The sequence below is a fragment of the Medicago truncatula genome, chromosome 5 (assembly GCF_003473485.1).
Source record: "Medicago truncatula cultivar Jemalong A17 chromosome 5, MtrunA17r5.0-ANR, whole genome shotgun sequence".
Lineage (NCBI taxonomy): Eukaryota > Viridiplantae > Streptophyta > Magnoliopsida > Fabales > Fabaceae > Medicago > Medicago truncatula.
The window spans coordinates 27,891,512-27,909,997 of record NC_053046.1 but is presented as its reverse complement, the minus strand read 5'-3'; the positions used below and the strand labels follow the sequence as shown (position 1 = coordinate 27,909,997).

At 33.1% G+C, this 18,486-nt stretch overlaps 2 protein-coding genes, 1 long non-coding RNA gene and 1 other non-coding gene across 4 annotated transcripts; 1 reads left to right on the top strand and 3 right to left on the bottom strand.

Moving 5' to 3' along the window:
• The first annotated feature begins 2,435 nt into the window (after positions 1-2,435).
• Positions 2,436-4,532, top strand: LOC112422131 (uncharacterized). Its single transcript, XM_024784898.1, has one exon. The coding sequence runs from the start codon at positions 2,436-2,438 to the stop codon at positions 4,530-4,532; it is 2,097 nt and encodes a 698-aa protein (XP_024640666.1).
• Positions 4,533-7,733: 3,201 nt separating this feature from the next.
• Positions 7,734-8,347, bottom strand: LOC120575759 (uncharacterized). Its single transcript, XR_003012031.2, has 2 exons — positions 8,143-8,347; positions 7,734-8,038 (listed from the first exon to the last, which is right to left on the bottom strand). It is a non-coding gene; the product is annotated as an uncharacterized lncRNA (long non-coding RNA).
• Positions 8,348-14,424: 6,077 nt separating this feature from the next.
• On the bottom strand, positions 14,425-15,114 carry LOC11429991 (uncharacterized). Its single transcript, XR_003012032.2, has 2 exons — positions 14,890-15,114; positions 14,425-14,785 (listed from the first exon to the last, which is right to left on the bottom strand). It is a non-coding gene; the product is annotated as an uncharacterized protein (transcript).
• Positions 15,115-17,586: 2,472 nt separating this feature from the next.
• LOC11435466 (uncharacterized) lies at positions 17,587-18,140 on the bottom strand. The gene is made up of 2 exons (XM_024783451.2): positions 18,065-18,140; positions 17,587-17,978 (listed from the first exon to the last, which is right to left on the bottom strand). Exons 1-2 carry the CDS (start codon positions 18,138-18,140, stop codon positions 17,857-17,859), a joined length of 198 nt encoding a protein of 65 aa, XP_024639219.1. The 3' UTR covers positions 17,587-17,856.
• Between the last annotated feature and the right edge of the window lie 346 nt (positions 18,141-18,486).

The following is an 18,486-nucleotide window of genomic DNA, read 5'->3' as shown; positions in this document are numbered from 1 at the left end:
GTCTAGAGTAGCTGAATTAGGTGATTAAGCTATATTTGAACCCTATTAAACATGAAATTGAAACTATATTTCAGTTATGTTAGAACCTATTTTGCTGCTTGATCTTTATCTCTAGAATCTTTATGATAACATTGTGAAGGATGGATTAACCTGGGAGTTGTTTCTGGCATATATTTGAAATTGTCTTCTCAGTCCATCCAACACAGTGATTTGGATATTACTAGCTTACATGTTTGATATCAGTGTTTATCAGTGTTGTACAACCAACTTTTGATTTGGTATGTTAGTATAACAATTGGATGCTACCCTTTTGATTTGGAGTGTTAGTAATAGCTTGTTGAATCTTTAGGTATTGCATCAGTTCTTAGTTCTTACTCTTGGTTATGTATAATTGTTGCTCAATTTCTGTTCCCTGCTCAACTTAATTGTACTATATCACTCGCTATGCATAACTGTTGCTCTCTGTTTATTTACACAAGCCATTTTTCTGTCTTTTTTCCTTGTCCAAATTCCTAATTTTGCATCTACTTGAACTTGTTATTATTGTGGCTTATAGTGTTTCATCAAAATATTCTCAAAAGGTTTAGGCCGCAAAATATTAACACAGAATATCCATTTCTTGTGTGTTAAAATTCTGTCGGCCCATGGTGCTCTTGTTCCAAGTTTTCTATTCATGGAAAATAATCAAAATATGTTTCTTGAACCTGTTAAGGTTAATGAAGATTGGTATTGTAAATGAGTAATGTTGGGCAATGAAGACTGAACTTGTTAATAGTTATAACTTTTAATCACATGGCACTGGAAAAACCAAATTAAGGGCAAATTGAGCCTGGATTTATATGTTTTCCAAGCTATGATTCTCATTATCACAATCACATACCATTTTATTCTAATTCCACTAACTATAAGCATATGTTTTGTTGACCATCCAATGTATTACTATAACTCATGGTTCGCTAATTTTCACAATGGCCATCCAACTCCCACAATGGTAAATCATCTCTCTTTCACTAGAGTCAAGAATATCTGAAGTTTGTTGATTAACGTTACAGTAAACTTAGTCATTAAAATGATACCTACTACTACTAGTATGTGATAATTTTTTGTACATTGTGTATTGTGTGCTACATGAAACCATGTTTAAAGTGTTATGCTAGAACCTATTTTCCTGTTTGATCTTAATCTGGAAAAGCTTTATGATAACATTGTAAAGTATGAATTCAAAAATGGCCTGAAAATCTTGCGGTTAAGTAGTTATTTGAAATTATTTTCATTGCTACGTGGAAAACTTTGGGGTTGTTTTGTTGAACATATTCTGGCTGGGGAAAATGGTTTACTCTACAACGTAAGAAGAAGAAAAGACTAATACATACCATAATAATGCCACAAGACATTACAAGCTTGTTTAGTCTTTATAGACTCGATCAGTTTTTACTCTTGGCTATGTATCAACAATATTCTTTTTGTATAAGCTAATCTTGCAAAATGAGTGTAAAATCCCATTACCTCGAGTAACATGTTAAAGATAAGAACTAACAATCGACCATGATATAACTTATTAAGCCTATTCAAAGCCATGCTAAGATTAACTTTCACAGTTAAGTTCTCTGATCCCAAAAAACTCCTTACAAGATTATGACTAGTTACTCGTGCTAATAGATTCTATATCTTTGATGAGTTGGAACTCAAAACCTTCTATGTGTAAATTTTAAATGATATTTTCTATTTTGTCTATAGAGAAAAAAAAAAGAACTTTATGACCGTGTTTTCAAATAAAATTAAGTAAAGGGAAGTAGCATTTTAATTTATCCACAATGAAAAATATATTTAACTTATGAGAAGTGCATATATTTATATGTAAGACGTAACTCAGTTGACAATATCAATATTACTAGAGTGAACACACTATAAATGTGAAGAAGTCGAGAATCTAAAATTCAAATTTCAATCCCTATATATCAAATGTGGAACTAACAAGCAATATGAATTTAAACATGTGTTTCCTATTTTATCTATAAAAAAAAAAAAAAAAAAAAAAGTGTCATCACACCTTGTCACCTGCCTGTACCCAAAAAAGGGAATGCCATCACACAGGAAAGAGAAGTAAAGGACAGAAATACCAAGCTGCCAAATACAACAATGCCCTTCAACATAATTTAAAATGACCACTTATTTGGTTTGGGATTTTCGCATTACAACCAAAAAAAGGGTAATTTGGGTGTTTGACTTACCATTCTCCCTTCATATGCAAGGATGCTCTGGTGTTGCTGTACTACATTCTTTGTGCCAAACAAGGTGCCATTTCACTAAGCAACCATTTTTCTTACAAAATACCTTCAAACCATTTTGTTTCACAGTTTCTTAGTAAAGATTCAAGCTTTTTGCAGAACAGTGTCATAGCCATGATGAATGAACAACCATTTGAAGAAACAATAATGGAGGAGAGGGAAGATTTCATGCTCTCACCAGATGGTCACAGTGAAGCAACTTTCAGAATAGCCCATTTTCTAAAACCCATTTCAAATTCCATTCATGAACAACCTTTTGGCTTTAACCCATCATCAATGTCTTACGTGTTTGACCCAAAAGAGTGGCCTTTAACAATCAAGTTCATTGGTTGGCGACAAAAACAACCGAAATGGGGTTGTTGGGTTGATCAACTTAAGCTCAAATATGAACCGGTTTGGAAGAAAGCTGGGATTTTTGATGCTATAATGAGTACCAAATGCCGCATACTGAAAAATCAAAACTTGCTTTACGGGGTTGTGGAGAAATGGTGTTGTGAGACTAATACATTTGTGTTTCCGTTTGGTGAGGCGACGGTAGGTTTGGAGGATGTTATGGTTCTTGGGGGTTACCCTGTCATTGGTGATCCTATTTTCGCGAATGTTAAAGACCGAGAAATGAGAGTGGTGGAAAAGAAGATGATCAATGCAAGAAAGGAACTTAAAAAGACTAAAACAGGTAAGCCAAGAATATCATTATGGATGGATGTTTTCATGGATAAAGGTAGTGAAGTTGAACATGAAGCATTCATTGTTGCTTGGTTATCAATTTTTGTTTTTCCTAGAAAATGCATGTTGGTGAAAAGTTCTTTGTTTCCTATTGCTATTCATCTTGCTAGAGGAAATTCTATTGCTTTGGCACCGGCTGTTTTAGCTAGCATATATAAGGATTTAAGCGTGTTTAAGAAAACCATTGTTGATTTGTCAAAATTATCTGTTGGTGGTGATAGATATCCTTTAGAAGTTACTCTTCAATCACCGTTTTACTTGGTTCAAATTTGGGTGTGGGAGAGGTTCAAAAAATTACAACCGCAACCCATGTTGATCAACCGTGGAGACCCTTTATTGTTTAGATGGCATAGGGTACAAGCCTTGAAAATTGACAATGTTAAGCTGGAATTAGACTTGGCTATCAATGATTTTCTTTGGCGTCCATATTTTAGATATGCAGATGAATGTGGTGTATTTTATCCAAATGATGCAATTTCGGTACCATTTAAGAAAGATTTGGATAAACAAATGCTCTCATTTGTTATATGCCTGAGAGTTTCTGAGCTTGTTGGATTTGACTCTATAGAGCAGTATTTGCCACATAGAGTTGCTATGCAATTTGGAATGGATCAAGATGTTCCAAGTTATGTGCCTAGATTTAATGAGACTAAATTCATTGCTTGGAAAAACTATTGTAGGCTTATATTTGATACAGATTTGTATTTCCCACCAAGACTTTATGAGGCAGATGTAACCACACGTTATGCAATGTGGTGGAGGCAATCAATATTGGGTCATGTCGATTTTGTTAAAAACATTGTGAAGCGGAAGAGAAGTGAAAGCTCAAGGAAACACAGAGCTCATGTTGGAAAAACTAACAGAAGTATTAATGATGTTGGTGTTCCACCTGGATTTCCTCCCAATCTTGTTGACATTCTTAATTATCAAAATTTTTGTGATGATGTTCCTGCTGAAATTTCTGCCCATGATTGTATGATAGCTGCTCAAAATATTGCTGCTCCTTCCAGATCTGTTGAGGATTGCACGCATGTGTTGAAATCGAAAAATTTAGTCAACCATTGTTCTTCATCCTCTTTAGCAAATTCTGAATTTTTAACAGGGAGTTTGGAGGAAGATTATGAAGATTCAAATGGGAACAAAGAAGCAAGGATGATTGACAGAGTCTGTTTATCTGAGACTCAAGGTGAAAGCAAACGGTTTTCTATCACAAAAAAAGTCTCTTCGTCCAACAATGTAACTGTTACGGAGCAAGATCTTCAGTTTTTCCCGGATATTTCTGCTCAAGCAGAAGCTAAAGAAACGGTTGAAGGACAAGGAAGAAAAGAAAGTGATCATGAACTTGTGGTTTGGTTAAAAGAGCAATACTTGAAGGATCAAGAGGAACTCAGGCGTCTGGCAAGACAACAGGAAGAGATGTTACGATTAATAGATTCGAAGGAGAAGAGGGATGAAGAGTTGAGGCAACTCCTCACTAGTGTTCTGAAGAATCAACAACCACCATCATCTTCTTCTTAAAACTTTATTTTGTTTTTGAATTCCCTTCATGAAACTCACGACAGTGATGCTCTTTTCATACTCTTGATTGTGTTGAAAACAATTGAAGGAATAAGTAATACTAGTTTTAATGAGTTAATCTATATATTTTTATTAACTGATATGCTTGTGTTATTGGTTGTATATAGGTAGTATTGGCATGAGTAACACATATTTTGCTATGTAAATCATGAAGTGAATCTAATGCCAAACTCATGTTATATTATTAACACTTGAGCTTCCTATCTGAAGTGAAGCATAACTCTTTCCTAATTTCATCATGAGTAACTTAATGTAACTTTAATTTCTCTTGTACAGTCAAAACACAGATTTTCAAATCTTAAATCTGTTGGACAAAAATCAGAATGGATCTAGATCCTCTGCTGTCAATTTCTTTCTGCATCATCTTTCATTTTTCTCACGATTTTCTGAATGCTCCGTATAATATGCCTTTTTTCTTGTACAAACTGTGCTCCATAATAGCTTTCATCGGTAGTAATTAGTAGCGGTGAGTAAATGTGAAGGGACCGAACTTGAGTCTTTTAGTAGATCATGGCAATATTGAAGTCAATGAAGATATTGATTTTGTTATTCGAAGAGCATAATCTAGAGTATCACTTTTTTTCTGTTGACTAAAATAATTTTAGGAGCATATTTTGCACTGGTTCTAACCAAGATCTTGTGCATTAGAAGTTAGGGTTATTCTACATTATTTTTCACTTTCTTTTAACTGCTAATGGATGTAGCATCACATTTGCCGTGTTGGGAATGAAAACTGACAGATGATTCTGCAGTCTCACTGGTGTGGCAGATGCTAACCTGTTTCGTTTTTGTTTCCCTTTTTCGTGAAAACGATTTCTCTGGTATCATTAATTCTTATTCCAATTTCAAACTTCTGTTAAATCATGTTTTAATTTGAGGTTTAAGTCTAGTTTACATCAGACGAAAAAGCTTTATTGTTCATGTAGGTTAAGCCTTATTGATGCTATGCTACTGCTCAAATCATTGCTCCTTTAAGTGTTTCTTGCCAAGGGTACTAGATCTGTTTGAAGTGAATTAATCTTAGCTTGTTGAATCTTTATAGATCTGTTTTAGTTCTTACTCTTGTGGCTGTGTATAATTGTTTATCAATTCCTGTTCCTTGCTCATCTTTGTTTACTTAGTTAAATCTCTTCTTCAATACTACTTAACTAGTTGATTGATTCCAAATTTGAGTCTTAACTGATATTGAAAATCCTGAGTGTAACAAAGACTTAAATACTCTGTTTCAATACTAGTTATGTAACAAAGACTTCAGCAAAATCTAAGTGTCTTTTACAATCAAATGACTTAACATAGATAATATTAAGAAATAAATACACTTAGAAAAATAGGGATGTTAAATCTGGACCAATGATGGTTTTGACCATAGTCACATAATTCGTAATTTGCGTTGGTATGGTTTGGGGTATAGAGTTTCGGTATGCATCGGTTCGTAGTACTAATAGTATCTAATTAAGTGTAGTAAGCTATCAATAAATTTTTAACAAAAAGATTTTTTTAACTAGAATCTTTAAACAAAACTTAAATTTATTAATAATCACTAAATTTTTACATCCCAATTTGAGAGGTTTTCCTGCAAAATTTATTTGTTCCATCAGAGGTTTTTCTTTCTCTTTTATCTCGTACTAAACCTCTTATTCATCTTTCTTTGATCTACAACCACTTCTCTCGGTATGTCGATTCACCGGTTTCCACGAATTATAGAGGAATTTGTGCAAACCAATCCGCAAAAGTATCATGAACCGGTATGCATGTACCGATTTGCAGTTCGTAGCATGTCAATAGAATTATGTGTTGACTTGAGCTAGGACTACATTTAGACTTCTCTTAATTATTTTGCATTAATTGTAGTTTATTATCCATTTGAGATCAATCATTTGGTTTAACTTGATCTAGTTTATATATTTGATTATAAAACATGCTATAATCTGGTATCTGCTAGATCTTGTGATTACTGCAGTGTATAGAATTTCACCAAAATATTATCACAAAATGTCGATTTCTTGTGTGTTAATCCAATTAGTGCATGTATCCTGTTGCTGAGAGACAGAAGTTGCAACATGAGTCCTCTTTCTGTTTTTGAATCGGATCTTTTAGACTCTTCATGTTTGCTTTGGAATATGCGGTTCAACATCATTGGCATCATCTATAGGTGGAAGGTGATCCTTAGAGTGCTTTGCAGGTTTTTAGGGACTCATCCTTAGTTCCATACACTATTCGCAACCGTTGGCATAATTGTACTCAAGGTGTAATTTCAATTCTTTCATCTCATATTTTTTGTGAGGGAAACTATTGCGTGGACAAACTAGTAAACCAAAGTCATAGAATCGTAAATATTGTTTGGCAGGAATCTTTACCCTTATTTATTAGGGAGTATTTTTTAGAGAGAAATATGGGTTTCCAAATTACCGTTTTTCTTAGGTCTCTTTATTTTTTTTTTGGATTCCGTTTTTGATTTTTCCAAGGGTTTTGGTTTGGTCTTCAATCATGTACAATTTTCCCTTTCTTAATTTTTTTGGATGCTAACATAGTTGGGACATCAAGCCTCATCCTGATGCCTTCCTTTACTCTTGATTCAGAAAAAATAAAATCTCTCTTAATATAAATGAAATACAATTTTAGTCTTAATATTTCTAAATAATATATTTTAATCCCGTGTTTCACAAGTTTTGAGAATTTTTCACACAATTCTATTTGAGGCTTATTTTTTATGACTTGCAATTTTACATCACTAATGAATATGACATGTCATAAATAAAATCCAAAACATGAATATGGGAGAAAGAAATTCAAAAACATGTGAAATAAAGGGGCTAATATAAATCCTAGTCTTTCCACACCTTATATTATTTCCTTAGGTTGGGTTCGTTTTTTTTGGGAAAGAAAAGTTCAAATGTTTAAATTGGAGGCCATGGTGATACATCCAATCATAAGAGAAAGAGAACAATCTAATATAGTACTCCCTCCGATCCTATTTATAAGAGAAATTTAGGTCAACAAAAGTGAATGTATTTGGACTGAATTTTTAACTAGATACATCAACTTTTATTGATTCAAAATTCTTTTATAAATAGGACCGGAGGGAGTATTCTTTATTGTCTTGCTTATTTCATTTCCAACTTCTTAGAGCGCAAGCAGTAATTACAAGGTCTATGAAATTATGAAAAATAAAAATAATTAAAAAAAATACAATTATTGGGTGAGAGCATAATAACTAATGCCAATTACGAAATATCCTAGTATAAGGCATATTCAACAATTTTTTTTTCTATTTTAAGAATTCATTCTTCATTGCATGGCGTAAATTAAATCTCTTGGGCCTGATACTCATACCATCTGTTGCATGACTTTAAACAGATTGCATTCATTATCAATGCACTTCCAGGTATACATACTTAACTCACTTTTTGGACAATCAGCATCAGTTTGACATACAAAAATATCAACTGTAGTGAAAAAAGAGGATAAAATAGTGTTACTAAAATGAGATAAAAAATGTACAAACTAAAAAGTAAAGAAGAGAATCTTAAAAGTGGGTAAAATGTCTTACTAGCAACATTCTTTGAAACAAGAAACAAGGAAATAAATAAAATCAGAGCAAACATAAAATTTAAAGTTTTAGCCATATTTTTCTCTTTTGCCTGTAAAAAAAATAAAATATGATTAGACCACTTTATAGTATATAAAGAGCATGATGTCCTGAAAACAATTATTATTTTTAGTGCTTAAGGAGTTGTAAATAAGCCCCCCTAAAATTAGAATCATTATTAAACGTCTCTTTTGTAGATCAATGTGTTATGTTTGTCGCTTTATCATACTTAAGGGGTAACGTAAAAAAATTGCTAATCATTAAAAATAATTTATTTTTAATTAATTTTAAACCATTCATGATATAAAGAAGAAATTTAAAAATTCAATAGCTCGAACATAGCATAATCAGAGAGTGTTGTCGTTGATTTTTATAATATTTGAATAGAAATATCTAGGCAAAATTACTATTGTTGCCCTTAACCTACGGTAACGATTTCATTATTTATCTTTTGTACGACATTTTTCATATTTTTGATCAATTTTTATATGAATTTTTAAGATTCAAGCCTATGGTGTTATTTTAGTATGAGCTCTTAGTGTCCAAATACATGGTCTTTCACTGAGGTTTTCATATGAATTTTAGATTTGAAGCTTGAAAATCTATATGCAAAAGGACAAAAATGATGCGAAAGCTATAAAGAAAGAAAATGTTATCTGAAATTAAATTAAGGGACGAAGAAACCATACCTCCCATATTGAGGAAAGCATAATCCTTTGCCTATCAGTTCCAACATAAATAGTTAGCGCAACCCTGATTAGGGAGACTGAGGATGTCCAAAAGTCAGTGTACTTCTCAGTGAAGTTATACCAGGACCGAAGGCATGCTACCAACATATAGAAAAAATTATCCTTTGATTTCATCACTGCATCTAAGAAGCTCAAACAGTACTTCGTGGCCCACCAGATAATGGTCTGAACCGACCAAGCACTTAGGAAAAAGTTTTTAAGGCCAGACCATGCCCGAAGGATTACAAAATGGACGATCTAACTATCAGAATTTGATGTGTGGAATGAATCCCAAAAGGCCCTTCAGGTTCTGGTCCTGGCAGACATCCTGACAAAACGACATCCGGAAAACCATAATCATTACATCGATGGAATGTGTACGGTACATATACAGATCGTAAAAAGTCAAGGGGTACGGGGCCAGAGTCTTATTGAAAAAAAAAAAAAAAAGGCATCAAAATCCAAGTCTTCCTCAACTTCAATTTTATGAGTACAAATAACCAAATGAAACAAAGCATGCCTATCTTGACTCCAACACGTAGCATAAATAGGGACTCAATAAATACCGCTTAGGTAGGACTTCATGACAGGTCATTTTACGTTATTCTTAGTATGTTTTTCAGTCATTTCCAGTAGATTTTACCAACAGAACAGAGGAGTATTATAACATTTGCTTATGATTTCGGAACATTTGTAATGTTTTCTATATTTGAGTATGTAATTCTATTCTTCCAAAAAAATAGCAATTCTAGGGTGGTTTTGATGTAATTCACGAAGAAATCATGCAAATTGGAAAATCAAGACATCTGAAGATTAGTGAAGACTTTGGGAAGATCAATGATCTTCGGTGAGAAGGGTTGAGTTGCAACGATGGTAGAGAATGCTCTGATGATTGGTAACGACTTCCGGTGCGACAGTGATGAATATTCTGCGGTGGAACGAAAGGTGTCTGCAGGCACGTTAGCACTCCAACGCTCAAGTCATTAATGGAACTAAAAGAGATAGTGTAAGAAGTGTTGTGTACCTTGAGGGTGAAGCAAGTTCACCCTTATATAGGCGCATGTTTTCCATAAACGTCTCCGGGTTATGCGACGTGTGATTAGAAGCGGGGAAGAACACGTGTTGCGTGATCCCAGCGAGGAGGCGTGCTCCTGTGTGGCACGACGCATGCAATGACCAAATTCTCAACAACATTTGTCTGACTTATGGTTTCAACAGATCCAGAGTATTTTTCAAATGATTGAACAATATCATCAGACTCAAGAGTATTTTTATCAGAAGTACCAGCATTTGATTTGACATCAGGCATACTCAAGGGATCAACTTACAAACTAGTCATAGAATGAGGTCTCTTAACACTAACAGGTGAAACAACATTTTTATGTTTTCTAGTAAGCAACTAAACAGACACAAAGTGATGAGAGGGTTCACTTACATGTGAAGGATTAGCCTTTTTTGCAGTAGTTGTATTGGTCATTTTCTTGGTGGGAACATGACCTGGAACAACCCTAATAGGAACAATATCGGTCATAACTTATGATGGACCATCCTTTTCCATAGAATGGGTAGCTCGTGTCATGGAAGGAGTTGGGGTAGTTTGATTCTAGCTAGAATTTTAATCACACGCTTTAGACATCTTGGTTTCATGATCCATCACAAAAATCAACTTGATTAAAAACGAGAGTTTTGAAGTATGTGGGAGGGGGAGCGTTTGGAGATTGGGAGGAATGTAGATTAGTTCTCTGAGTTTGGAGGGGGGGGGGGGGGGGGGGAGAGAGAGAGGTGAAAATAGGTTGATGGCGTGTTGGTAGGAAGTTATGGAAAGCTTCTAAGGATTTCCCTAAAATAGCGTGCACCACTAAATGGAGGGAAGAGAATGTGTCTGTTGCACGCTCTAATGACAATCTTCTCTTCAGTTAACTCTCTGATAGAGTGATGACGGGTGTCAAAGTGTTGGCTCTTGTTGGTTAGAGAAAGTTTTTCAGAGATGATGACAACTCCTAGATTTTGGTAGTATAATATCATAACATCCAACTTGACATTATATTCTTGTGATGTAGACTTTATCCAGATTAAATAAGGATAACTGCTTCCTTTAGCAATACAATCATAACACAAATATGCACAATTTTGCTTCTTGTTGACCCAAAAGCTAGGACTAATTTCAACACTAAGACATATATCATTAGCACTATCTATCCAATCCTCATACCTTTGAGAAATAAGACTAGTGTCAACCACTTGTCTTGCCTGCACATCAACAATATCAAGTTCAGACAATACATGTTGAATACATTGTTCTAACATTTTACCTAACATGTTATCAACATATTTTTGAGCGACCATGAACTTCTCTCCAACAACCACAACACATTTACATCATTGTTTCTGATATCAGCATCATCTTCATCAGATCCGTTCATGTAAATCCACAACACATTTACATCCTTAGGTTGAGGGCCCAAATTCCTCATCCTATTTGTCATGAACTGCTCAAGTTCCTTATGCTAAGCATTTATCCATGACTTTTGAATCATGACATCTTTCTTATGGTCTCTTCTGATCTTTGCAGTAGCGGTTCTTCTTAGAAGTCTTTGATAAATATCTTCAAACAAACACATGTTTTTGGCAAAATTCATCTCATCAAAACTTGAGTAACCATCAACAACCTCATGTCATGAGTGTTTCTTTTTCTACCAGTACTCAATACCCCCAATTGGATCTAGAAGAAATTCAAAGAACTTTTGAAGTGGTCTGATGTCACAACTTTGGTTATGCCATCTTGGTTTGCTTTCTGAATTGGCATACTTCACAAAATTTACTTTCTTCTTTAGGACTCCACAAATAGCAGTTATCATTTGACCTTTCTCCTCTCATGAGAACATTATTTTTCTCATCAGTCACCAAACATTCTGACTTGGCGAACAAAACTTTTAGTCCTTGGTCACACAATTGGTTGATGCTGATAAAATTGGCAGTCAGTCCTTTCACAAGTAGAACATCATAAAGTCTAGGAAGTCTAGGAAGTTCTGTACAAACCAACTTACAAACTCTCTTGATTTCACCTCTAGCTCCATCACCAAAATTGACAAAACTTGTTAAATAAGGCTTAATGTATACCAAGTACTTCTTGATTCCAGTCATGTGCCTAGAAATCCACTATCAAAGTACCGATTCTTTGAGGTTCTAGGGGTTGTGTGAACTATATGACAAGTATTGTTGTGTGAAATCTATGACAAGTATTGACAACTTTAGGTCTCCATTCTTTAACCTCAGCATGCTTAGACTTAGGTAGAAGCGGTTGTTTAGGGTAACCATACAGTTCAAAACAATAGGGTTTTATGTGACCATTCCTACCACAGTAATGACACTTCCAAGGTGCAAACTTAGCTTTGTTTTGTTTCTTTTGCAAATAAACAGGATCTTTATACATATTATTAGTCATTATGAACTCAGTTTTACTTTCTGGAGAAACAAACACCTTTTTAGAAGTTTCACCTTGTTTGTTTAGAGATTGAGAGTTGAATCCTACTCTTGTAAAGTTCTTAGACCCTTTTCCAACTAGAAGGATTTCATCTAGCATGTCAGAACCATTATTCAACATCCTAATAGATTTGGTCATGCTTTCTAGTTTACGAGTCAAAAACATTTACTCATTTTGCAACTCAACAACAGTTGATAGAATTTTTCCCTCCTCAAGCTCTAGTTTGATTATAAGCTTCTTTTGTTTTTCTCTTTCAAGACAAACTTCTTCATCGGAATCAAAAAATTCATCATAGGTAACATCCTCATAGGAACAAAAATGTTTTGAGCAGATGATGATGCCATAACTTTTGATTATGAAGAAAATGGAAGATTCAAAGGATTTATAGGTTTCTGGAACAATGGAGTTCTTTGAGTTTTTTAGAGGAAGCAAGAGAAATAAGATTGCAAGAAAAGCGAAAAAGGGAATAGAAGTGGGATTTCATACTTTCTGAAGAAAAAGAAACTTAGGAGCCTTTTGAATTCTACTCCAGTAAGGAGATTCTACGTGGTCGAATATTGAGAGATATTGGTAGCATGCTGAAGCTATTTGATGACAGTTGTGTTTTTCGAAATGATGGCATGTCCCACTAGCTTTATGAGAAAGTGGCGCCATAAAGGGGATTTTTGTAGGATGTGAGTTGAAAGGACAAGTTTGAATACATTAATGATTAGGATGATGTCATTATATTCTCTTGGAAACATAAGTTTTCAAAAATGTCAATCTTCTCTTTCATTTAAAAATTCAGTCGAAAATGACACTTTTGGGGGGCAATTTGTTAGCCTATATTTCCAAGTGTTTGTTTTAAACAGGAGAAAGTTATTGTCGAAAAGGAAGTTCCTTCAAGTGTAGATTGAATATAAGTGTGATTCAATAGGATATATTTTAGCATTCTTCAAAGTCCAAGGATTCGACCGGAAGGAATTCAAATCCTCTATAAAGAGGCAAGATCAAAGGTCCAACACACATGAAAAGCAGGTCAAGTCTGTCGAAGACATATAGTTTTGGACCGTTGGTTTGTAAATTATTTTCTTATGTATATATAGTAGTTTTTTTAATAGGAAATTAGGGTCACAAATCACATGCAAAATTTCTTCACACTCGAATTATCCAAGCGTAGAGAGAAAAGAGTCAAAAGAACGTATGTAACTGATTTGATGAACCGTCTTTATTAATGAAATGCAAACTATTTTCTTTTATATCTCTTTACCTTCATCTTGTAAGGCTTTTGTTTATCTTAGTTTCTAAAAACCTTATTGACTATGTCGAACAAGACAGTTATCTTCATCTTTTTACATTAAACTTATGAACATCATGAACACTCAAACAATTTATGGAAAAACATTACACATGTCCTAAGATTTCTCGTTTGATCCTGCAAGTAACATTTTAAAACTAGCATTTTTGTTTACAAAAAACACCTGTATAAACAAGACTCTTTAATTTTACTTTTTCGTTTGTGTTTTTGTTTTTTGCAAGGGTTTTGGTTTGGTCCTCCATCTTTTAAATGAAATAGAATTTTAGTCTTAATATTTCTAAATAATATATTTTAATTCCATGTTTCACAAGTTTTGATATTTTTTCACACAATTCTATTTGAGGCTTATTTTTTATGACTTGCAATAATCATGTGACATTTTTTATTTGAACCATAAACAACGGATTTCTAAATAATATGTTTATATTTGATCAATAAAACAAATAAAAAAAGTTATAAAGTGTTTATGATCTAAATTAAAAATATCAGTTTATCAAACATAATTTTACATGACTAATGAATATGACATCTCATAAATAAAATCCAAAACATGAATATGGGAGAAAGAAATTAAAAAATATGTGAAATAAAGGGACTAATATAAATACTAGTTTTTCCGCACCTTATATTATTATTTCCTTCGGTTGGGTTAACTTTTTTTGGGAAAGAAAATGTCAAATGTTTAAAAGGAGGCCATGGTGATATATCCAAATTTAAGACAGAAGAGAACAATCTAATTATAATATTCTTTAGTGTCTTATTTTATTTCATTTCCAACATCTTAAGCACAAACAATAATTACAAGGTCTGTGAAATTATGAAAAATAAAAATGATTAAAAAATACACTTATTGGGTGAGAGTATAATAACTAAATGCCAATTGCGAAATAGCATATTCAACAATTGTTTTTTTCTCTCTATTTTAAGAATTCATTCTTCATTGCGTGGTGTAAATTTATTCTCTTGGTCCTGGTACTCATACCATAAATTGAATGACTTTATACAGATGACATGAACTTTTAATGCATCTCCAGTTATACATATTTAACTTACTTATTGGACAATCAGCATCAGTTTTACATTCAATAATATATACTGTAGTGAAAAAAGAGGATAAAATGATGTTACTAAAATGAGATAAAATATATACAAATTAAAAAGTAAAGAAGAGAATTTTAAAAGTGGGTAAAATGTCTTACAAGCAACGTTCTTTGAAACAAGAAACAAGGAAATAAATAAAATCATTGCACACACAAAATTTAAAGTTTTAGCCATATTTTCTCTCTTTGCCGGAAAAAAAATAGAATATGATTAGACCACTTTATAGTCTATAAAGAGCATGATGACCTAAAAACAATTATTATTTTTAGTGCTTAAGGAGTTGTAAATAAGTCTCCCTAAAATTAGAATCATTATTAAATGTCTCTTTTGTAGATCAATGTATCGTGTTTGTCACTTTATCATGCTTACTAAAGGGGTAAGGTAAAAAATTTGCCAATCATTAAAAATAATTCATTTTTAATTAACTTTCAACCTTTCATGAGAGGCAAAATTAACTTTCAACCTTTCGAAAATAGCACAATCAGAGAGTGTTGTCGTTTATTTTTATAATATAGGAATAGAAATATCTAGGCAAAGTTACTCTTGTTGCTCTTAACCTACGGTAACAATTTCATCCTTTATATTTTTTACGGCATTTTTCATATTTTTGATCAATTTTTATATGAATTCAAGCCTATGATTTTATTTTAGTATGAGCTCTTAGTGTCCAAATATATGGTCTTTCACCAAGGTTTTCATATGAATTTTAAATTTTGATGTTTGAAAGTCTATATGCAAAAGGACAAAAATGACGTGAAAAATACAAAGGATGAAATCGTTATCTGAAATTAAATTAAGGGACGATGAAACCATGCCTCCCATATTAACGAAACCCTAATTCTCTACCAACCAGTTCCAGCAGAAATAGTTAGCATAACCCTTATTAGGAAGATTTTGGATGTCCAGAAGTCGATCTACTTCCAGTGAAGTTCTACCAGGACCGAAGGCTCAAACAGTACTGTGTGGTCCACCAGATAATGGTCTGAAACGACCAACCAGTTCAGAAAAAGTTTTTCATGCCAAACCATGCCTGAAGGATTACAAAATGGACGATTTAACTGTCAAAATTTGATGTGTTGTATGAATCCAAAAGGTCCTTAAGGCTCTGGTTCTGGCAGACATCGTGACAACGATGACATCTGAAAAACCATAATCATTCCATCGATAGATTGTGTACATCGAGTCAAGGGGTGTGGGGCCAGAGTCATCAAAATCCAAGTCTCCATCCGCTTCAATTTTGTGAATACAAATAACCAGTCTGAATACAAAACATGCCTAGCCAGACTCCAACACGTAGCAGAAATAGGGACTCAAGAAATACTGCTCAAGTCGGACTTAAAAGTAGTGATTTCTCAAATAAATAGGGAATACAAGGCTATGGGTCAAAAGATGCAAAGATATTTGTGCCTCGTTAAATAAATCATCTGAAGATTCAAGTTGGTAAGGCTCAGACACATTCCACGAGAGAATAACCTAAAGGCTGACAAATTCTCTAAGATAGCAAGTTCTAAAAGGAAAAGTGAAAACAAGATAGTTATACATGAGACTTTGTCGAATCCTATCCTAGATGGTTTCATAGCAGAGGTCTGCAAAGAGGACCACCATGGTATAATGTGGCTGCCTGCATCAAATGACAATCATGTTCTTTTTTTATTAAGGGACAACTGTACCAAAGAGGACGCTCCAAAACATTGTTTAAATGCTTGATAAAGGAAGGAGGTAACAATGTCCTCGAGGAAACACATGGAGGAATAGTCGTGAGAGACTTGGGTGTATGACCTTAGGCAACGAAATACTTATCAGCCGGTTATTAGTGGCATGAACACAAATTCTAAAGAATATGCTAAGACATGTGACAAATGCCAAAAACATGGAGATATGCATGTAGCACCCCCGATTGAACTGAACATAGTGTTATCTCCATGACCATTCTCATATTGGGGGATGAACATCCTCATACCTTTAAGTGTGCTTGATTTGGAGTAGTCTTTGGATGGGTGACCTTTTGAAAAATTTCCCAGAAAACATGTGAGTGAGGACAAAACACGTCTAAAAGACTGGTGTTGGTTTATAACGTTATTCGATAATGCTTAAAGCAGTCTGGAATATTACAGGTAATGCCTCCATAGTAGGGTCGAGGGAAGTCGACCTTTGGCTATGAACCGATTGCCACAAGTAGACTAGCTTGCATTAAGATACGATAAAGTAAAGAACAAACATCACTTGCGAAACACTTGCAAAATAAATATCCGAATGAAAACAAAGGATTCTCATTAATATGTACTATTGATGGTTACAAACAAAGGCCAGATTCATACACCACAACCTAAATAAAGAAATACATTAAGGAACACATATATAGTAAAGAAATACAACCTTCATGAGAGCCATGGTGAATGTGTTGAAAAACATACCAAGTTCTCTCTGACTCATTTTGTTATAGCACTTGCTTGGTCAAAAACATAAATATTTGTCATTTAGACATACACACATAAAAAAGAAATAACTAAATGATATATATTTTAATGATTGTGTGCTTAGGAGATTTTGATTTGGTGTTGTGTCCATATAAGTATCTCTCAACAAATGTAATCAAAGTTACGTCTTAAGATTGATTTGACTTTTATTATTTAATTTTTCATTTTCCAAGACCTATTTCATAAATTCTTTTAGTTTTAACTTGAACATGGAAAAACTCCAAAATGGTCTTTATGCTTTTTATCACCAACAAACTTTGTAAGTCCTTGATAACTGTTTCTTATAATTAATCCCCAATTTTTGTTGGAACGATAATCTTACTATAATATTGTTTAGTTTCTTATTTAATTTCAATACCAACATCTTAAAGTACAAAGACATAATTAAAAGATTTGTGAAATTAAGAAAATTAAAATAAATTAAAAATACAATTATTGGGTGCGATCACAATAACTAAATGGAAATTGTGGAATATTCTAGCACAATACACATTGCATAAATCTTTTTGTCATTTGATAACTCATTTTTTTTTTGGTCGAAATAACTCATTCTTCATTGCATGGAATATGTGTACTCTCTTGGATCTATTACTCATACATCATTGGAATCACATCAAACAAATGGCATCCGTTTTTAACGCACTTCCATGCATATATTTTCAATTGACTTATTGGACAATCATTATCGGTTTTACATTCAATAATATATGCTGTAATAAAAAATAAAAAAAAGATAAAATAATATTACTAAAATGAGATAAAATATTGTATACGTACTACAAAGTAAAAAAGTAACTTGAAAAGTATGAAAAATAGCTTACCAACAACGTTCTTTTCAGCAAAAAATAAGAAACTAAATATAATCGTAGCATACACAAAATCGAAAGTTTTAGTCATATTTTTATCTCTTTGCATGTAACAAATTGAATATAATTTGATAACTTTATAGTGTATAAAGCGAATGATTTTTTGATATAAATTAATTAATTAATTTAGCGTTTACAAAGTTGTAAATAAATCTCCCTAAAATTTGAATACTTATTAAATGTCTCTTAAGTATATCAATATGTTGCATTTTGTCATTTAGCAAACTTACTAAAATGGTAACGTAAAAACTTTAATCATTACAATTATTTTTTTAAATTAAATTTTAACCTTTGATGATAGAAAGGGGAAACTAAAAAAAAAACTTTTTTTTTGAGAGAAACTAAAAAAAAG